The sequence below is a fragment of the Pipistrellus kuhlii genome, unplaced genomic scaffold (genome assembly GCF_014108245.1).
Source record: "Pipistrellus kuhlii isolate mPipKuh1 unplaced genomic scaffold, mPipKuh1.p scaffold_m20_p_7, whole genome shotgun sequence".
Classification (NCBI taxonomy): Eukaryota; Metazoa; Chordata; class Mammalia; order Chiroptera; family Vespertilionidae; genus Pipistrellus; species Pipistrellus kuhlii.
Genome location: NW_023425573.1, coordinates 39,028,008 through 39,050,855, shown reverse-complemented (window position 1 = coordinate 39,050,855; position 22,848 = coordinate 39,028,008). Strand labels below are relative to the sequence as shown.

General features: G+C 39.9%; 1 protein-coding gene across 1 annotated transcript in view; it reads left to right on the top strand.

The window, feature by feature from the left end:
- METAP1D (methionyl aminopeptidase type 1D, mitochondrial) overlaps positions 1–20,055 on the top strand; it is a 72,037-nt gene extending 51,982 nt beyond the window's left edge. Inside the window, 9 exon segments of the mRNA XM_036421907.2 lie at positions 1,308–1,465; positions 3,418–3,567; positions 4,941–5,089; positions 5,528–5,570; positions 9,649–9,812; positions 16,884–16,981; positions 18,459–18,506; positions 19,380–19,458; positions 19,605–20,055. Coding sequence (XP_036277800.1) covers positions 1,308–1,465; positions 3,418–3,567; positions 4,941–5,089; positions 5,528–5,570; positions 9,649–9,812; positions 16,884–16,981; positions 18,459–18,506; positions 19,380–19,458; positions 19,605–19,683 — 968 coding nt within the window. The 3' untranslated portion in view covers positions 19,684–20,055.
- The last annotated feature ends 2,793 nt before the right edge of the window (positions 20,056–22,848 follow it).

Below are 22,848 nucleotides of genomic sequence, written 5' to 3'. Positions count from 1 at the left end.
TTGCCAACTCCTGCTGTGCAATTATGATATGTTGGGGATTTCCAAAACTACTGTTTTAATTATAAAAGTTATTCAAGTAAATGTTTTTTTAACCTAACAGTTTAGAAGAAAATAAAATGATTCAAGAAGCCTTCATCTCCAGCCCCAATCATATGTCCCAGAAATAATCATTATTGATGAATAGCAATCTTCAGAAATACTATAGGTATATTTAAACTTATGTAAATGTATAAGCTCTTTTTACATTAATGGGCAGTTTATAAATACAAGGTGAGGTAAAAGTAGGTTCACAGTTGTGAGTAGGCAAAGCAGAGTTTATCTTGTATTATTATTTATTAATTATTGTATTATTTTCCACATGAATAACTGTAAACCTATTTTTGCCGCACCCTGTATTGTTCAGTATTTGCTATTTTCCTATGTCAATGTACTGTGGCTTCTTTCCATATCAATACTTAGAGATGACTTAGCTTATTCTCTTTAATAGGTCCATAGCTGTATAGATATACCATAATATATTTAACCAGTCCCCTACTGGTGGACATTTGAGTTATTCCCGTTTTTCCTTCCACAAACAATGCTGCAGTAGGGTTCATCTTCATATATCCATCACTGTATGATATCTGCAAGGTAAAATCTTAAGAGGGTGCATTGCTGAGTCAAAGGATGTGTGCATTTAAAATGTTGATAGATATTTCAAAATTCCTGTTGTGGGTAATTTTAGATCCCTATATTCATTTTCTTTCAGGGTTACACTCTACATTTTTGCTATCTAGTCTTTATTTGACTTGAGCATTCATCACAATGAATTTCAATATAATGCCTCGCTGCACATGAACTTAACACAGAGTAGTAATCAAATCGAGGGCAAAAAGTGCAGCTGGCAATTTGTCCGTGATTTTTCACGGCGTTAAAGAATGAAAAGCCACCCAAACAGTGCCCCGAGTTTCAGGTCACCCAGGACACTGCTGCGTAAGGTACCATAGCAGAAATGGTTCCTTATACAGACCCGGTGCTCCGCAGATGTTTCTATATGTTTATTTTCCATTGGAGTAGAGTTTTCCATTGTCAAACATTTATGTAAACATAGTATTAGCTAATAAATATGCCGTGCTACTATTTTATTAGAACTGAGAACGCCACTGCTTTTCTTTCTATTTGGGGCTTTTCCTCTCTGAGCCAGTAAAGAATTAGAATAATGATTTAATAGGCAACAACACAACATCTTCAAATGTAGCACCATGTTCGGTGTTTTTTTTTGTGTGTGTTTTTTTTTTTACTTAAAACATGTCTCTTTCTGCTCCTAGGTTGTCATAGAATCTTCTCTCCACCACTCAATCATATCTTCTTACACAAGCAGTCAAGCAGTCAACAAAGAAGAAATTTCTTTTTCCGGAGACAAAGAGAGATTTCACACAGTATAGTTTTGCCTGCTGCAGTTTCTTCCGCTCATCCAGTCCCTGAGGTACTGTATCGCCTATTATCTGCTGCCTTTTCCAGCTAAGATAAAGGTTAGCTGCAGAAGCAATCAAATGTTTTTGCACGTTTGATTTCTAAGCTGTTTGAAATATAATTTTTAAACTTGGTTTGTGATTTTAAATTGTCATTTGAGAAGTTTTAACATCCTGTAGTTCTATAAGGTTAATTTTTTAAAATAAAGAGCTGAGCTTATAATTGCTTATCTTATTTAGAATTAAAATTTCTATCATACAATTTTCTATGTTAACATGAAGATAAAACTACATGCATGTGAGGGTTTTTGTTTTTTTTTGAGAGAAAAAAATGACTATAATACTGGGATCATTCAAGAGAGATTACTTGAAACTAATACACTAGATGTTTTTTCCTAAAGCCTGCGCTTTTGCTCTTCATGTTATTAATGCTGCTGTCTTTGAATCTCCTTTACAGTAAATTAAAGAAAACATCTTGTCTCAGCATTCTTGACTTTTTTCCTATAGATTACAGTTCTATGGAAAGGCAATCCTTTTTCTTTAATGCCATATAAAGGAGGTGTGCGGGTTATTTAGGAAGAACAAGAATGGCTGAAAGAAATTCAGATTTGTCACAAAAATCACCTGCTTTCCCCTTTATGCATTTTTTACACTGAACCCACATTAAGTATATTATATTTCCTGAAGGTGAGTGACCTCAGTCCGTGGCAGAGGCTGACGAGACAGGCCACCAGAGCCCAAAGTATGTTCCTGGTATTTTCTTAGAAAAGAAAAAAAAAATCTCTGGAGAGGGAAATGTATTGTTTTAGAATTTCAGGGATAGTCCAATTGCCCTTCTGCCTGTGGTTGTAACCTGGCCTGATCACAAAGCAGAAACAAGGGCACAGAGCCGGGGGGTGGGGGGGGGGAGCGGGGGGGGAGACCTGGGAGCTTTTGTGGGCACCGGTGGGAAAGCTGTTGGGGAGATATGCTCCTCCAGAGCTCAGCTGTGGCACCTGAGCAGTGGCGTTACCTGTGTCGGAAAGGACCGTCTGACACGAGCAAGGTAAAGGTCCTTCCGTCCTGCCTGATGCTCTGCCAGAGTTGCTGTGATGTCAATTTTTGAATAGTGTTCTCTCTCTCAGCTCCCTGTCCCCATCTCCTATGTAGACAATACTTATGTAGCAGTTTTCGTAAGTAGCTTGTAAAAAGCTGTGCAAAACTTTGAGACTGAGAGAAGCTCTGTGGGTGAGACAGAGCATGTTTTCTGTGTACTGCCCATGGATTTGAATAAATGATGGAGAATGTGCTACCAGGGTAATCTGAGGTGAATGTTTTGAGTTTGGGGGGATACTTTGTTATTTTTTAACAAATGATAGAAGCACTCTGTGTAGTTTAACGTACTTAAGAAGAAAGAGAAAGGGGGAAAAGCTGTTTTATTTTATTCTCTAGTCCCTTATTAGTTTGGGTAACGTTGTGAAGAGCAAGAAAAGTGTGTGTGCGATAGGCTTCGCTGGCCTTGACAGTCAGCCTTTTACATATATTCATTGAGAGAGGGTGTTGTGAGCTATCCTTTGCATAAATTTTATCTTTGTGTTAAGAAGATGAAAGTGCTCTTAATTAGCCATTTGACAATTTGGAAGCCTGGTGCTGTTTTTCATCAATGACAGCGTGCTTCTCACGGGGCTGGGAGAAGGCAGAAAAGAAACTACTGTTTGTTTTGACCAGAAGTCCACTTCAGGCCAGTTTGACTCAAAGCACAGTAAGGTTAATAGACCGTCCAGAGACAGCACTAACAGGCAATGCTAAGTTCAAAAGGGCAGGCGAAGGAACCGGGGCAGCCTGCAGGGGCTGTTGTGCCGGCCTCGGAGGTCGGAGCTCCGGCAGGAAGGGCAGAACTCCATGAAGCAGGAGGCTGTGTCCGAAAAAATGCTCCCATTGTCGCGCGCTGGGTTCTGATCTTCGTTTTCAATCCTTTCTCCCCCAGCACATAAAGAAGCCAGACTATGTGACGACAGGCATTGTGCCCGACTGGGGAGACAGCATAGAAGTTAAGAATGAAGATCAGATCCAAGGGCTTCGTCAGGCCTGTCAGCTGGCCCGTCACGTCCTCCTTCTGGCTGGGAAGAGTTTAAAGGTGGCGTCTCCCAAACCTCCGAAGGACTTACATGAGGGCCAACAGACCCTCTTACTTTTCCTCTTTCCCTTTAACGCCTCTTTTGTACACATGTAATTGGTTACCAATTAAGTAAAGCCTTGGGATAGGGGAAGGGGATTGTATTGTTTTATGTGCGTATTCAAGAGATGGTTTAAAATCCAGACTCAGTTTTAAATAGAATTCTGGAGATGCTCTGGGCTCAGTCAGCCTATGTAAGTGGATCAGTGGCAGCCGGCTTTGACTTTTGCCCCCTTCCTCCTGCCTATAGTTTCTGCTTTTATTCCCCACATTACTCCGTGTGCCTGAAGAGCTGCTTGCCTCAGTCTTTGTCTACTATTTTCCTGCATTAGCTCTGCAGAGTAAGATCAGACCAGATACACAAAGCCATGGGTAATAGAGCGATGTAATTGTTACACCTGTCTTACTACAAGATTTGGTCCTTTCAGGATCATCTGAAACACTCTGCTGTATAAGGATCATACATGAAAATATGGGCCTGTAGTTTCAAAAAGGTGGGCAGAATTTAGGGAGTGAGACTCACCAATGAAATGACTTAAGGTACCATCTGGGTTATCCTCTTCTTATAGCAACGTATCTAAACATAATGTGACTATACAATGACACAGGAAGTTATTGAAGAAATAGTTCATTTTTAATAAAAGTTTTAGAATTTTATTCATGATTTGTGTGTTTAAGATATACTTCATGTGCTCATAAAACTAGATTATAGTTTTTCTTTTATGTGTGGATTCAAGAGAAAAATATTTTTAAAAAACATTGACTTATTTAGGTATGAAGGAAATCAAGATCAGTGAAAATGAAATCTATAAAATATGTATCAGACTCAGTTTTTTACATGATGATCTATAATTTTTCTATGCCATTGCTGCAAAACCCATGTAATGTTCCTCTGAGATATGGGTTGACCTAATTTTCAAGCTTTGTCATCTAAACTGACAATAAATTTTGAGTATTTATTTATATGTTTCTGTTAGCCCAGGTTACTAACCATTGAGGAAGAGGAAGGAATTACCTGAGGACATACTTTTGAAATGTTCAGTCTAAAAAGGAGTCATGTCATTTAATGACTCACAAATTATCAGAAGGATCTTAAGAGTTTAAAATTTCCATTTCCTAATGGTCCACAGCACCATCATATACTTGAATGACTATCAAAAAGGCACAATTTAAGATTTTCATGTTAATCATAATTAATTAACATTTTGTACTACAAGTTTATCACAGTAGATGTATATACTCTTGCTTGGAAGTGCTGTAGCTAAAAGCATAATAAGTAGACACAAGAAATGTCTTTAGCTGTCATTGCACAATTTCTCTATTTAATGTTCTAGGTTGACATGACAACTGAAGAGATAGATGCTCTTGTTCATCAGGAAATCATCAGTCATGATGCCTACCCCTCACCTCTAGGCTATGGAGGCTTTCCAAAGTCTGTTTGTACCTCTGTAAACAACGTGCTATGTCATGGTATTCCTGACAGGTAGTCATTGCTTAATAACATATTGTTCCTTTGGAAACTAAAACATGAAACTAAGATCTACAACATATGGTGAAAGACACTATTGTTTAATTGAAACCCACCTGCAAACTTTTGAAGCTGATTATGTTAAAACAAAAATTTGAAGTATTTTGCCTCAAAGTGCACATGATACCCCCATTTAATGTTTGTTAAAGCAGTCCTGTAATCCAAAAAAGTAGACTTACAAATAGCAATATGTTCATACTATATATTTCTTGTAAACTTTGATGTGACTAACCTAAGTTAAAGATTCGATATAGTTATTCCATTTATTCCTCCTTTACTCCAAATTATCATTGCAACTCATTGGGTTTGCGATAGTAGTCATTAGGTATTTATTTTTATAGCCCTTTTTATTGAGATCTGTCTATCACCGTTTTTCCCCTGTTTATGTTTCAGTCGACCTCTTCAGGATGGAGATATTATCAACATTGATGTCACGGTGAGTAAATCGTATAAAAAACAGTCTTTGATCAACTTCAGAACTGCTGGTAGCAACAGGAAGAAGAGTGGATTGAGAATGTGAACTGCGCCGATGGAAGTGCTGTTTACTTCTGGGCCCAGACACAGCAGCTGGTTTCCTTTTTTGTTTTTAACTCTGTTTATTCCAAGTAAACCCAGGCCTGACTTGAATTTAGGGCTGGAATCAGATGCACTGAGATCAATGTTGGCCTAAGTGAAATGTCAACCCAATCCTGCTATGTGTCATGTTTTTGAGAAGGTGTAATTGTTATTGATCCACTGTGTAGTTAATGCAGAGCACCGCCGCATTGGGCAGCTGCCGAAGCTAGATATGTATGAGATGAGCTAACGCGAAGAAAGCCAGCATTTTTCCTTCACTCTGCCAAGATTGATCTTCCTCTTCCTGCTGATTTTGAGTGGGGCCTGTCATTATCTTACTCTGTCATTAGAGGCCACGTTGGCCTGTGTGTGTCAGTCTATTTGGACAGCAACTCTTTTGCTAGCAGTGTTCTCAGATTTATTAAAATCCCTGAAGGTAGCACCATGTTCCATTTCTGGTACAGAGAGCCTTGAACTCAAAGCATCCCAGCGGAACGGCTTTCTCTCTAAACTTAAGTTTTCATCAAATGGTTAACAGCCTTTCTTTTAAATAACAACTCAAAATAATTTAGCCTAGGAACTTCAAATGTACAAGCTCTAAAACCTTTTCTAATATTCTTAGCCCTTGACTACTTTCAGAGGTGGCGTGTTTGTGCGTTGGCAGTTCATTTTGCTAGAAAGTTTGGTAATGATACCTTTGGATTAAGTAGATTATAAATAAATTCTATACATCTGATGATTAATAAATAAATTTTAAGTAACTACCATTTAAATATCTGATGAGAACTGGTTAAGACAGATAGTATTGAAGCATGACAGTTTCTATTAATGAAGCAATGATTTTCGGCTTGAATCTTTTATTGAATTAATTGGGGTTACATTGGTTAATAAAATTATATATATATAGGTTTCAAGCATACAATTCTATAATACATCATCTGTATTTTTTAAAAAAATATGTTTTTATTGATGTTTAGAGAGAGAGGAAGGGAGTAAGAGATAGAAACATTGATGAGAGAGAAACATCCATCGGTTGCCTCCTGCATGTCTCTTCCTGGGGATTGAGCCTGAAACCTAGGCATGTATCCTGGCCAGGCATCTAACCAGTGACCTCTTGGTGTAGAGATGGATGCTCAACCACTGAGCCACACCCACTGGGCCATCACCTGTATATTGTATTGTGTGTTCACCACCCAAAGTCAAGTCTCCTGCCATCACCACTTATCTCCCTTCCCCTCTTCTTTATCTCACCCACCCTCCTTTCCCTCTTGTGTCTATGAGTTTGTTGGTTTTTTTCAGTTAATCCCTTCACCTGCTTCACCCAGCCCCCCAAGTCCCTTTCCTCCCTGACAGCTGTCAGTCTGTTCCCTGTACCTATGAGTCTATTTCTGTTTTATTTGTTTGTTTATTTGTACATTAGATTCCACAAATAAGTGAGATCTTATGATATTTGTCTTTCTCTGACTGGCTTATTTCACTTAGCATAATACTCTTCAGGTCCATCCATGCTGTCTCGAAAGGCAAGATTTCCTCTTTTTTTTCCTTTTTTTCGAACAGGTAGTATTCCATTGTGTAAATGTACCACAACTTTTTATCCACTCGTCTACTGATAGTCATTTGGGCTGCTTCCAGATCTTGGCTATTATAAATAGTGCTTCAGTGAACATAAGGATACAGAGGAAATGTTTTTAATAATAGTTATTCTAAATATATCCGATCATGAAACTTAGGTAGGAGAGGGAATGAGGTGGAAATTGGCATCCAGTAGTTTTCAGTCAGATTTTTAATTGCTCAGATTAATTAATTTTTTTACATATCAATTTGTGTGACAGAATAGCCAAAGATTCTTTTATTGCTAATACTCTTTTCTATCTTTGTGTGCTATTTAAAATACTTAAATATTTTCTCTATACATATTCTGTTGGTATCTTTCAAACTCAGAATCATGTGGCAAGAGATATTTTATGAAGTGTACCTGAAATAAAGTATTTTTCATGATACACCTTTCTTTTGGATTGTACCTGATTTGGGGGTTTTACTTTTATTTTCTCACCTAATCAGTCACCCCCTAATAAAATATTGCTGCTTTCAGTGAAATCAAGCATACTTTTCCCTATTTCTTTCAGTGTGTTCAAGGAGAATATTCCAAGCTTTTTCTATGTTTCCTGAAGGCTTTTCACACACACTTCCATTTTTAACATTCAAATAATTTCATAATTGCAAAATTCATAAAGCAAAGTGAAATATTTTCAATGTTAAGAAATGTGAAGCGGTCAAGGAAATATATAGGTTAGTATCTGAACAAATTATATTTCTTGTGAAATATTTTATTAAGTGAAATATCCCATTATTATTTCATATTATATTAGAAAACATTCATTGCATGTTATAATTGTTTATGTCTAGTATATATCCCAAGAAAATAGTTTTCTTTTTCCCTTGAGAATTGAATGTTTAAAAATAGATTATGCAGTGCCCATAGTAGTTGCTCAATAAATATTTGTTAAATAAATGAAGTAAAAAACAAGAATAGTTTGTGGGTATAAACAGTAATTATAGATAGCTGTCACAGACTTTCAAAAGTATTGTTATTTCCATATATATTGACTCTTTCAAGGAGTCATTTTGAAAGCTAGCAAAAGTAATATGAAAAGACATAAAAAAATTTTAATTCATTTTTACTTAAATAGCAGTTATGCAAACATTCAGATATACAAACTTTAAAAATAATTACTCTTATTAGTAAATGTTATATACTTGTATATAAAATTAAAACTTACACTTTCTTGGGTTACAAATGGGAATAAACATATAGAACACTGTTCCATTGTAAAGTATTTAAGATACTTTTATACCGTAGGAAAAAAACCACTGGATTGGAAGACAATAATCCATCATATTGATCTGGATCCACCTCTATATTCTGCCACTAACCTTAGACAAGTTACTTGTTTACCTCAGTTTACTGACTTTTAAAATGAAGACATATTAAAGAGTTTTCCTGTTTCCCTCACAGTGTGTGGGAGAGTATTTTTAAAGGTAGAATTGTACACAGATTTACGTTATTAATTCAGTATTAGAAAGCTCAGATAAACATTTTTGTAACAATTTCTGCATTTTACTTTTACTTGAGAAAGAGATGTGAAAAATAATTGCATAGAACAAATTTATGCAAAATAGCACATTTCATGCTACATTGATGGATCAATATTCTAATAATCTTCTCAAACTTTTATATTTATTGTGTTTGGTAATTATTGATTTTTATAATGAATGTTATCTTTCAAGATCATACAGGGACTGCTAAATCATTGAAGACTGATAAAAATAATTTTTTTATAATTTTATTCTTAACACTGTTTTCTTATATTTTAAGTCTTTAAATATTGAAGTCTAGTGTTTCCTGTTAACATTCAGCTATCTGGAACATTCAATAAAGATTTCACTTCCAGGCAAGATTTCTCATTCCTATATTGAGCCACTGTCTGTATAATATTGACATGTCTGTCTTATTTCTTGTCATTATCTCTGACTTCCAAACATAGAACTAGTAAATAAAAGATTGAATATCTTCATGACATTGAAGAAACTTTTCACTATGTTTAATATTGCTAGGTTCAACCTGTTGTAATATTTGTGGGTCAGTATCTTTGGTCACTACATTTTGCATATATAGTTTTGTCTTTTCAAAAATAAAGTCAAGAATCAACATGCTACTGTAGCATGGCTAATCAGAATGCTAAAATAGCCACACGAAGTCACTTATTTATTTTAAATTGTGTAATATTATTGCATGGCTTCATCTTTTAAATTTCTGTAAGATTTCAGCATACCTATTTCTTTTTTTGTAGGTGAACCTAAGAGTAATTCTAGAAGGCTAAAACAAGTGAATCCAATGTATACTTTAGAAGAGTAGATTTTAAACAACAACAAATTATTAAATTTCTGCCTATGTTTAGGTCTATTACAACGGCTACCACGGAGACACCTCGGAAACGTTCTTGGTGGGCAATGTGGATGAAGGTGGTAGGAAGTTAGTGGCAGTTGCCAGGAGGTGTAGAGATGAAGCCATTGCAGCTTGCAGAGCAGGGGCTCCCTTCTCAGTAATCGGAAACACAATCAGGTAAGCCTGACACTGACAAGTAAAGGGAGGGTTGGCAAATGGTGCAAGGTTATTGGTGGCTTGGTATAAAGTTGATGACATGTTTTATGATTCAGAGCCATCATTTCAGTCTGATATCAGTATGTGAACTGCCAGGCTGCAGTTTTGTTCCCTGAGTTAAAAAAAAGAAAAAGAAAAAGTGAATTATATCAGGGTCAACAAAGAAATTTATAGAAGCAGCAAGCAGTATTTGTGGACTGCTTTTGTTTTAGCTTGACATGTTGGTCTGTAGTGTTCCTCTACTCAAAACCACACCAAAATGGAAGAAAGTACCTAAGAAGGAGTTAAATAAGCATCCTAACACTTGGATGACGAGACAGGAGAAAAGCTAAGTGTTCTAAAGGAATGAAATAAACACATTCATGCGATACAGAGGTAAAAAGCCTTAGCTCAAGCAAGCTTTACCATTCAAATCAGTGGATTAGCTAACAGCCTGAAAGGGTGATCTTCTGTCCTGTTGGGTCTGGTTCATTTTTTCTATAAACCATTGTTTACTTTCCACACAGCATTCTGTACTTGCTTTTTTAGTAAATGGGTATTTTCTGAATTCAAGACTTTTTCTTTGTAATCTGTTACCTACTTTTAGATCTTTTCTCCCCATAACTGTTTTAAAGTAGACATGCAGAATATATGGTTGCTGCTTTTCATTTAAAAGTAATATTTTGCTAAAGATGACCACACCAGTACCTTTTAAAGTATGATTCTCATTAATATGAACCATTGAATGCTTCCCATTTGTCTGAAGGATGGACAACTTAGTCACCTTGTAAAAATGGTGCCCTTTTTCTTCATAAGCCCTCAAATGCTTTAAGAAAAATACAGTAAAATATCAGTTAAATGTATTTATGGCTTTAAAAATATTGTAACAGTGTCTGAATCAAACTTTAGTAAAATCTCTTTGGATTATATCTGGGAAGCTTTTATTGAAGACTTTGAACAAAATTGTGTTTTTGACAGTTTTAAATTATAGGCTAACTAGCCTGGGAAAAAGGGATAGTGTCTCTCTGTTCTTTCATAGGAAATGTTGAATCAGACCCCTACTGGGAAAAGAAATTTAATGCATATCTCACTATCTTACTGTCCATGAATATAATAGAAACGAATTCAAAATGCAGTTTTATTTTTGCAAATGGGATGAGTCGATAGATGTACCTCATATTTTTGAACACCTAGGGTTCAACAAATTTACTGGTGGTGTTCTTGCATTTTAACAAAATTTATTCTTCAGTGGAAGGGGGCAGAGAACACTAGATTCTTATTCAAGCATTCTATCGAGCTCTGCATTCATGGCTGTGTCTAAAGGGCATGTCAGCCTTTGATTCTCTCTGAGAGGTAATTATCCTTTTCCTGTCACGGAACAACAAATGATAGCTAACTACAGAGGCACATTTGCAGTAGTCACATTCATCAACTGCAGGAAAAAAAATTCAATTTAATTGTGCAACACAGCTGCACATGGGCTTTTGAGCATTTCTGTTGTTCTCCCTGTCTCGCTATTCCTCCCTCCAGATCTATTTTTTAAACTTTTTTTCTGGTTATTTTTCCCCCCTTTTTTTTTGTCTCTTCTTCCATTTTTACTCTCTGTACTTTCTTGTTAAAGTAATTTTCCTTTGTGGCTCTCATTCTTTTTTCCCCATTGAAGGCTATGAATGTAGAAAATTATCACAATTACTCATATAATTGAGCCTCTTTGTAGCAAGTGCAACTCCAGTAGCCTTTCTCCATCATGAAAATGGTTTCATTATAGGGTTTTTCATATTCCCTGACACCATCTACACAGAGGAACAGGCGTGCAGATGAGATGTACTAGGAACAGGCTGGATCAGTAAGGTCACAGTAGGAATAATTAGCTCTGCTATGGAAAGAGCATCTAGGCCTTTTACTGCTACATAAATGTACTGTCCGTGGCTTTTAGTCACAAAAAAACTTACTAACAAATGGAGCTCCCGCCTACTACTTTGAAAAAAAGATTTGTATCAACACTACAATTTTCCATCATTAAGACTAATAACACAGAGCCTAGTATACATCAAGGGGAATAAAAAGAAAAATCTCACATTCAAGTGGCGGCTGGGTGCTGACCTTTGTTCCCTTTTTTTGTGTACGACTTAACTGTTTACAAAAAAGAGCCACACGCCACACCAACATGCAGGTGAATTCCAGCTAGTGCTAGCAAAGCCTAGCATTCAGTCGGAAAATCTGATAAATCTCTATGTAGGATAATGCATTTCATTACATATTCACTACATTAATTCTAGATACATTAAAAAAAGAGAGAGAGAGAGAGAAGAGAATTGAAAGTGACATTGGATTTTAGCTATTTAAATGCAAAGGTCACTTTTTGCCAAGTACAAATTTGTGTGTATCAGCTCCTTTGAAAACCAGATCAGTCCCAACAACAGCACTTACAAAACTATGTAAAAAATAACAGACAATGAACTTTTTACTTTTACCCTAATACATTTCATTATTTAGATGGTTTGTGTCTGCCACCGGACAGGAAACTGGCCCAGATTCTAACAAATGTTTGTTCTAATGGGTGAAGGCAGTGTTTCTGGACATCTATTATTTCACCTTTTCTTATTCAGTCAAACCTTCAAGGGTGTAAATAAACAAGCAATCTCCACCTTTATGCCAAGTACTTGGAATCATTACAGACCTAAGTTTTACAAACATTTTTCAACTCAATCTCGTTTATTTTAAGATATTCACCATGTTTTGCGTGGCCTCCCTCTACTGATACAGCATGAAAAGAACATTCAAGCATCTTTTACTAGTATTCTATTACCAAAAATTGAGAGGTCTTTAAAGGAAATTTTTTAATTCTTGGAAACCTGAAAGATAGGATGATATCTCTGGAAAAGTATTGGCCAAAAGAGTTTAAACAGTCCTTCCCTATGTGTCCTTTTGTCTCATGAGGGGTAGTGATCTTTTGGTTACAGTGTGTTATTATCCTCACTGTAGCTTCATTTGCTTTGAATATTTCTAAATCTGTATTTTCATAATTATATCTAGATGGTATGATCAGTACATATGAGAATATTGTGAATGTGTAGATTCATGCATCACAAATATGTGACAGTTCAATCAAAAATAATTTAAACTTATACTTGTAAATGTCATGATGAAAGTATCAATAAATGGTTTTTAATGTTTAATTCATAAGTATCTGTTTTGATATTAATTTAGAAGAATATAAAGCAGATTTTGAAAAATAATATCTTTCTATTAGATTATGCACATTTAAACAATAAGTGGCTCAGGCAAAATAAGTCATTTTAATGCCATTTGTGATGGATTTTTCTTGACAGCTACTGTAAATTACAATTATACTGCTTCTCTTTGCACATGAAAGTAAGCATTGCAATAAATTATCTTTTATTTCAATCCATCATGTCTGCTTTTCAGAAACAGAAAACCTCAAATAAAAGTTGAAGAAAAATACAGTAATTTGTGGTCCAGTTTGAAACAAAACAACAACAAAAGTACCACTCTTTTGGAAAACAATTACTGGCTTTCAAAAATATTACTAATTATACTTAAACATTTCTTGTCATTAGAGGGAATCATTCCTCTAATTCCTTCATTAAAAGACTACTTAAAATAAAAATCTGGAAACATTAAGCTAAAATGTCATAACTTAGAATATCAGGTGCCATTTAAGATTCTTTAATTAAAGATGTGGCCATTTAGAGAATAGTTTTCTTTAAAAGATTTGTGTAAAAATGGTAATAAAACTATTTCCATGTGCATTTTTATTTTGTTAGAAGAGTATATACTTAAATATTGGACTCCTCTGCCCTCTTGGGGAATGTATTCTTAGTCATAAAAAGGTAGTTAAAATATATTAAGAATTTTAATTTATTGAGACATTTAATATTTCAATTGAAGAAACCTGCCTCATGAAAAGGAAGTAAACTGAAGAAAATGGTCACAAGATGAAATTCCTTAAGTAAGATTTTTTTTTTCAACCAAAAACTATAACTGACACATGAACTGTCATAATACAATATAATTTAAAAGTAAGTTTACAGACTTTCATACATCATCTCTCCCCAAATATTCTATATGGGCTTCAAATCATAAATGTGCTCAGGCTAATGCAGAGGTACCCTACTATCTTAGAGGATTTTTAGTTGTGGGCGGGGGGGAATAAGAAGAGCTAAAACCATAAGAGTTCTTTTCAAAAGATTTCAGCAAAAAGAAGTCAAAATGTCCAGGACAAGAGATCCTTGTGCTCAGAATTTGGTCATGACCCTAGGGTGGCTGGTGTTGGGGAACACCTGCTGCACTTCTTGGGCAACCCTGCCCACCCAGCTGTTCCCATGTCCCCCAACACACCAGTCAAGAGACGCACACATGCTCCACCTTCCTGTGCCATGATTAAGGATATCACTTCTCACTTTTATGATAGAGTAGAATTTGCTACTACAAGTCATTTGGCTTGCCTCTATGAAGTTAGATTTAAACCCTAGAATTAGGTACATAATCTTTGCTTCCCATGTATTCCAAAATAATAAAAGGGGTGTGCTTTTAAGTAGCAATTTGGAACATTGATGAGATTTTTTATCCTATTTAGTCCCTGTAGGTATGTGTTAAAAAGCTAACTACCAATCCAAAAAGGAAAGTACTTGGAAAAGCAGACAGAAGGGTATATACTAAGCTCCTGGGAACCAAGCATTGAGACGGGTGTTCGACCAAGGGACTGAAGGAAATCTGTCCTGTTCTTTCCCCCACGGCTGTGAGCCCTCTGACCTCTGCATCCATGACAGATACATTCTATGGTCCTCTGATAGCTGGGAGTTCCCGAGGGATCCAGGCAGTAAATTGTTGTAGGAGAATGCACTCAGATATCTTAGGTACCTAGTAATTGCAGAGCTTCTTTTATAAAGAGGAATGAGAGGTATGATGGGGAGGGGGTGGGACCCCAAGTGTCTGTCCAGAGTGGGCTTTCTTCCTTTCCTTTCATCAGAAATTAAAATGAAGATTGCCAGTGTAACATACATTTAAGATGTAGCTGTGATACCTGCCAATCAGAACCTTTAAAAAAAAAAAAAAAACCTAGGTGTTTTTTTTCCTTTAAGAAAATAGAACAGTTTATATTGAATGCTCTTAGAATCAATGAGATTTGTTGAAACTGAAGTAACATTACAGGTTTAGGTAGAGCCCATTTTTGAAAAAAAAAAAAATCTAGATCATTATATCTTATTTGATAATCTCTCTTCCACCCTCTATCCAGTCTTCATCCTCAGTTTCTATTCAGAAATTGTGTGGTACAAATAGAAAAGCCTTGGGAAACTTGTTTAACCTCCCCCAAGTGCAAAGATACATGGAAATAGATTAAAAAAAAACATTGATTTATCAATCCTGTCCTAAGCACATGCATCGCTTACTTATTTCTATGTTATCAGTTACAAGAACATTAAATCTGAATGAGAGTCTGTCTATCTGCTGTGTAGAGTGACATCCAATATTTTACAGGTCTGGAGATGAAGGTTAAAAATGTTGAGAGAGCCGGGACCGGTTTGGCTCAGTGGATAGAGCGTCGGCCTGCGGACTGAGGGGTCCCGGGTTCGATTCCGGTTGAGGGCATGTACCTTGGTTGCGGGCACGTCCCTGGTGGGGGGTGTGCAAGAGGCAGCTGGTCAATGTTTCTCTCTCATCGACGTTTCTAACTCTCTGTCCCTCTCAATTCCTCTCTGTATAAAATCAATAAAATATATATTAAAAAAAATGTTGAGAGAAAAGTACATCAACATTCGTACTCATAAAGACTCTGGCTAAATGCCTTTGAGCTCATATTAAACTGAATGGAGGGTCTTTTGGAAACTCCAGTTTGGAATCTCAGAACTTTGGTTTTGTTAACAATTTAAATAGTGGTCTTGTAAATCCCAATCCATTGTTATGGTTAGGATTCAGGCACTGTGCCCTTCATCCACATGAAAATATAAAAATTAATGGTATATATGTCTTTTGTCTTTCTGGCACTCCCAGAAATAAAACATGTGCACCTAATTTCAAAAACAACTTATTAACCTTGTAGGTGAAGATCTTATGGTTGGAGTATTATGTACCATATTTTATTTATATGGAATAGATGGAACCTAAATGATGTGGATGTAGAAATAACAAATGAAACATTAAGAATTAGGAATCATAATACTAGTTTTTCTTAACCATCCCAATGGTTAAAAAGCATTCTTTATTATTCCTTTTTTTTCTTCTTTTTTTTTTAATTTTAGAGAGGAAGGGAGAGGGAGAGAGAGATTCCGGTAGAAACATCAATGATGAGAGAGAATCATTGATCTCTCCTCATTGCATGCCCCACACTTGGGACCGAGCCTGCAACCCAGGCATGTGCCTTTGACCAGAACTGAAGCTGGGACCCTTCAGTCTGCAGACTGACACTCTCCCCTGAGCCAAACTGGCTAGGGCTATGATTCCTCTTATTGGTGTAAGTCTTAAGGAGAAATCCTAAATGATCACAAAGTTTTGTACTGTTTCAAGAATACGGACAAAGCAGATTTGACCTTTTGTGAGAATGTCTGTTTGCAAAATGCTTTGAAATAGACCAGAATAAGGGAACTATAGAAAAACGAAGTCACATTTCTAGATTATAAATTTTTTTCTCTCTTTGGTTCCCAACTTGTAGTAAACTGCATAGTCTTTTTGTGAAACCGCATACAGCACGCAAGTTTTTAATGATCTGCATTATATTCACGTGTGTATCTTGGTTATATTGAATTATATAAGTGTGTGGCACACTCATCTAAAAGTGGTCTTGCTTGAACATTGTGCTAAGGTCAATGAAGCAAACTACTGTACTGTGTTAGATACATACCTTTTTTTTTCATTTATCCAAAGGGAGTTTTATAAGCAATGGCAAAAAAATTTATTTCAGAATAATGAAAACATTGTCATTATCTGACTCTAGTATCTTTTTTTATAGAATATTTTAAGTGACTTTGTTTTTATCTATGAATGCATTAAAAACATATCTAATTTAATTATTTTGTTTGGTCACTTTTAAAGCCACATCACTCATCAGAATGGTTTGCAAGTCTGTTCACATTTTGTGGGACACGGGATAGGATCTTACTTTCATGGACATCCAGAAATTTGGCATCACGGTAAGAAAGTTAACTTGGGAGCTGTTAATTGAGTGGATTCAGGATAAGGTAGTTTTGCTCCTGAAGCTCTAACTTTGGATCCACATTATCATCCTTTTGTACGTGTGGATTCAAAATTAGAATTCAAAGGGTTCATAATCATAACCAGCACATTACTATGTTACTGGATTAGTGCCCAGTAGTTTCAATCCCAAAATAAGATTTATTTTGCACCGAAACCAGTTTGGCTCAGTGGTAGAGCGTCAGTCTGCGGACTGAAAGGTCCCAGGTTCGATTCCGGTCAGGAGCATGTACGTTGATTGCGGGCATATCCCTGGTAGGGGGTGTGCAAGAGGCAGCTGGTCGATGTTTCTCTCTCATCGACGTTTCTAGCTCTCTCTCTCCCTTCCTCTCTGTAAAAAATCAATAAAATATATTTTTTTTGAAAAAGATTTATTTTGCTTTTTGTCTTCTCTTGAAGAGTGATGGCTGGAAGGCACAAGGAATATCTGTCTAGGAAAAGTTACTGGAATCAAGATACCGCTGCATCAGTGTCCCAACAGCGTGCACATAGGACTTTCCTATTTTCCTTTTTCTACCCCTTCTCTCTCGCTGCTGACTGTTGTGGTTAAACTTCATCACATCCTCCACAGCGATGACAGCTGATGTATTTAGCAGCATGTACTCTTTAGTGATGTCTAGATTATACCCACCCTGTGTCCCTTCCCCAGAATCTCCTGTTTTTCACTGCCTGGGTGTGCACCCTACAGTGGGGAAGCAGGTTGGGCCACAAGGCACTGGAGGTAGGGGGTGAGGGGAGAAGATTGGGGTCAGGGTAGGAGGCAGTTCTTTGAAACACCCGAGACCAAAGGACCCTACGCAGGTGGGCATCCCCCTTGGCTTCTTGGGAATAGTTCCTGGAGGAACTACTGCCTAGACCCCCTGCCCTGGAAGGCTCCTGGAGATGCATCAGGTCAGAACTCCCTTGGGGCCAAAGAGCCCCACCTGAGGCCCAGGAGGAAGTGCAGAAAGGGCCTCTTAGACATGTGCCCCACCCAGAGCTAACACTCGGACTTTTTGAAGTCACCCCTGACCTTTCCTCCTACGGTAGCCTGCCTTCCCTTTGCATCTGTTGCCCAAGTTGTCTTTCTGTTTGGGTTGGGGATAGATCACAAGGCCCAGGACCCAGCGAAGCCAGGAGACCTCATGGCAAGTGGCCAGGGCAGCAGAGGATCCTGACAAATGTCAAACACTCCTGCTAGGCCTTGACCCCCCGGGTGCAGAAAATGCAAAGACTGACAGAGGAGCCCTGTGTTTAACCCTGGGTTGTTAGTGAACACCCAGCATTCTAGAAACCTCCACCCTCCTACCCCAAGAGGAAGAAAAAAAAAATGAAATTACCAAGTTTTTTGAGCAGCCCAACCCCTCTAATTCTGTTTCTGTCTTTTTCTCCATTTCCCATTCCCTTTCCCCCTACCCCATCTTTTATTTCTTACAGCGAACGACAGCGATCTGCTCATGGAGGAGGGGATGGCCTTCACCATAGGTCAGTGCGGGCGCTCCTCTTCAGAGCTGCGGCTCCCCCAGCAGAAGCATCGGCAGTGGCGCTGGCCTAGGCCAGGCAGCCTCGTGAAGGACTAATAAAGCCAATCAGCATAATGAAATAATTCAAATGCAGAGTAAACCTGATTAAATAATATCCTAGAGCCCATCTTCCTAAATCAGATACTTACCGACACATTTAGAAGAGGCAGCCCTCCACCCTCTAATTCTGTTACCAATGCAATGTGGTGGTTGGGTTTTTGGTGTGTGTGTGTGTGTGTGTGTGTTCGTTAACACCCAGGAGCTGGAGACAATTATGTCCCTTGCTCCCTGTCAGCGGTGCCATGTACTCTCTGTGGCCCATTCCTGGCTGATCATGTGATTAGTGTCACCAATAAATTCCAATCACCTAAAACCCGGAAGGCATCATGTTTCTGACTGGGACTTAATGGAGAAGCAATTAGAGTGAAATAAGAAAACTGTTATTTGCTGATTAATGAACATTTTGAACATTTTTTTAATATTTTTTAAAAACTCGCTGGTATTTATAAGAGGGACTGATGTTTGGGTGGTTATTATCCACAGGGTCCTAATTAAGTCTTGATTAAAATGCCCTTTTTCCTCTAAAAAATTAGGAACTAGGCAACTTCATAACATTCTGAATGCAGTAACGTTTCCTCTTCCTACTGTTTAGTTTGTAGTATACTATGCACGCAACATCAATTATCAGCCCTTGCAATGTGACAACATGAGCCCACGGGGGGAGTACTTGGGAGGAGGGGGGAAACCTTCTTACTCTCTTTTTTTGATCATCAGTGGAAACAATGTTTGACAGGAATCTGATTAGTTCACGCAGTAAACATTTCCCCTCTTACAGAGCCAATCATAACCGAGGGATCCCCAGAATTTAAAGTCCTGGAGGATGCGTGGACCGTGGTCTCCCTGGATAATCAGAGGTGGTTACTTCTCAGTGGTTTGGGAAGGGAAGGTTCATCCCTGGGCACTGGCTGGCAGGCGAGCTGTGCTCCCCGCCCCGCCGCTCGCCTGGGGCGTCCTGACCTACACCCCTGTCTCTCCCCCCCCCCCCCCCCCCGTGTTTCAGGTCCGCCCAGTTCGAGCACACCGTGGTCATCACGTCGGAGGGCGCTCAGATCTTGACCAAACTGCCCCACGAGGACTGAGGAGCGGCCCCGAGATCGCAGAGGCTGGGCGCCTTTTCTCCTGCATTGCCGAGATCCAGCTGGAGAACGAAATCCAGCTGGAGAACTTTGAGCAGGACCGGCCGGAAGGCTGGTGGGGAACAGCCTGCCCAGGACCCAGAGGCGGCTTGGAAAACGCCGTGGGGCTGGGCGGGAGCTTGGGGGGCGGACATCTGGGAACGCAGATCTGAAGCCCTGCGTGGTGGTGCGGCTACATCCTGACATCCTGGAGCGGACTGTGTTTCCGGAGGGGGAATGGGACGTCCTCGTTTGGAAGACGAATGATTCCTGTAGGTGCATGGTTTTCTCTTTCCCTTGTCTTACCTCTGCCCAAGTAAAAAGCTCACCCCTTAACCCCATTGTGTCTGCGCTCCCAGTCTCTGACGGTCACTAGTGGGGGCAGAGGGTAGTTGGTTAACTTTTGAGTTTCTGAACTTTTCATATGCCCCCGCATAAAGAAAAACCGGAGCCCGGCTATTAGGTGGAATTTTTTTTGTCTTGTCACTTTTTACCCCATTGTGGACCCTCCACTGGCTAGCCCCTGCGCCCCAGCCCTTCCCGTTCTTCCCCTTCATAGAGGCTTTGCAATGAAAGATTAGCCGACTGGAAGGAGGGGGTGGCTACAGACACGTCTTTTCCTGTGGACCCCGGCCTGGCTCTTCTGCAGGCTTGACCAATCTAAAAACACGACTTTCTGATCCCCTGCAGCTTTTCCTCTCTGGCCCTCAGCCTGCCCTGCAGTGCCATCCCAGAGGTTACTTTTGCAAGACCCTATGTACACACACACACACACACACACACACACACAGACACACACAGACACACACACGTTTGTTGCACTAGGAAATGATGCATGAATCCCAGGCTGCTGTAGCCCCTAATCTAACCTCTCCCCATACTGGCTCCCTTCAGACCACACTCTAGCACTGGGGACCCAGAGGCTCCCAGCAAGAAGAGGTTCGGGTTTTTTTTGTTTGTTTGTTTGTTTTTGTTTTGGCAAAGGCCTAGTTAGCAGGATTGATTGAAGCTGGTGAGTTTCCCTGCACTTCAGCCTCTTGCTCACAGCTCCACCTGCTTTAGGAAATCCAGAGATCCACATTTTTTGTCTCAAGACCCATTCCTCGTTCTAGCTCCCCAGGACCTGCTCATACGCGGGCCCAGGGGTGGAGAGGGGCTGGGCCTCTGGCAGGACACAGAGAAAATAGCTGCCCCTTTGGTCGTGGTTTTAGGAACAAGTCCCATTTAGGGTTTCCTCAAAGTCAGTGCTAACTCTTGTTTTTACTGAAGTGGGTTTTCTAAAGTTGCCACCCACTAACTATGGCTTGGGCTAGAGAGCACCCAGGACATGTCAGACACCTGTAGTTGCCATGAGAGATGGCCTCTCTGATTGGGTCCCAAGGGCCAGCTCCTCTCTGGGGCACAGTGGCGGGGGGGGGGGGGGGGGGGGGGGGGGGAACCGGGGCCAGTGAACATGCTAGGGAAGTGCTCAGTCTTTTCCCTGAACTTTTTGTATTCTCCTGGGCATTCTCCCACACCTCTGGCTCTCTTTCTCTGTGTCCAGGGATGGAGAATTTCGGGGGGGGGGGGGGGGATGATTCTGATTCTAGTGGATCTCCGAGCTGGAAAAGACAAGGAAGGGGTTGAAGATTTACAAGATTCATTGAAAAACTTAAGGGGTGCTTAGAAAACTTTTACAAGGCCCAGAGACTTCCAGGGGCTCTCCCTCTGAAAAACCTGGAGTCCCTCGAGAGGAGCGAGGCCCAGATGCCAGTGGGAGAGGACTGCCCTTCTCTCCTGGAGGATTGCTCCAATCACCTGCATCTTATCTACAGGTCAGGCTCCCCATGAATAATTAATTTTATTAGGACCACAGGATTGTACCAGCCACTGGGATCGCACACCGCTGCGCAGCAATTATGCCAAGGTGGGCGTATGTATGGGACAGATTTATAATTCCTTTATTAAAGTAACCTAAAGTTTCAACATTGTATATATACAGGCAATACTCTGCAGCTCCATAGGAAACAAACTTCATTTAGAACGAACTCCCGTTTAACATACTTTAAAGTTGAAGTTAGGAAGCAGATTTTAAAGTGCCTTGTCCACTCTCCACCCCTCACCCCTGCCACCTTCATTAGCTCCAAACCTCAGGGGGAATCCAGCCCAGGGGGGGGGGGGGCTATTGCTAACCCCCAGGCACCAGTCCTGCGTGCCTCCAAGAGGTCCCACTGGCAACCCGGGGCATTCTCCGGATACAAGAGAGAGTTTTATTTCCTCTGAGAGCGGCGTTTCAGAACCTGCGTTTCAGAACAGGTGTACCCTTATCCGTGTGGGGTGGAAGGGTTCATAGGACAGAGATAAGATCACAGGTTGAGAAGCTAGCCAAGGCCGGCTCTCTGAGCCCGGAGGGCCCTGGCTCCTCCGCTCCTCCCAGTAACTGTGTCTCTGGATCTAAGAAATAATTCCGGAGTGTAGACACTCGCTCGCCCACAATAATTCACTTCTAAAATAATTGAGACTCTGAAACCGGTTCATACGGGAGCGCGTGGGGATCTTTTGTTCCCGGAGCCAGCCCGGTCCACTACGCTACGAATGGCTTGGATTCCCACCTCCAGATGTGGACGGACAGACGGACAGAGAGCCCTGGAGACAGACCATCGCGACCTGTGGCATCCTCTCTCCCTTTCCCCCACCCTGCAGTGATCTGGAATAAACTGGCCCTGCGTGACTCAGCTGTCGGGTTCCCCTTGCATTGCCCTGAGCACCTGGAGTGACCAGCCCCGCTTCCCTTCCTGGGTCCCAACCCCAGCCCCGCGCCAGCTCAGGCGATCACTTACGTGGTCAGGGCCCGCCGGGCGCTCGGGAAACCAGGGGCCGGGGCGGGCGGCATCCGTGCTGCTTGCTGCGCTGGGAGCATCTCACTGCGCTCCGCGCCCTGCCTTACACCCCAAAATAGGCGCTAGGAAGGAGCAACGAAAACCACAAGCGCAACACGGAAATCAAGAGGAGCCCTGCAGCCCCTGGGAGTTGTCTGGTAGCGGAGTCATTAGCTGGCTGTTGCTGCTACAAAGTATCACCGTGTGGTTGGGTGATTAAGGGGGGAAAAAATCTTTTTAAACGTTGGCAAAGCTGTTATTGGTTTGGAGG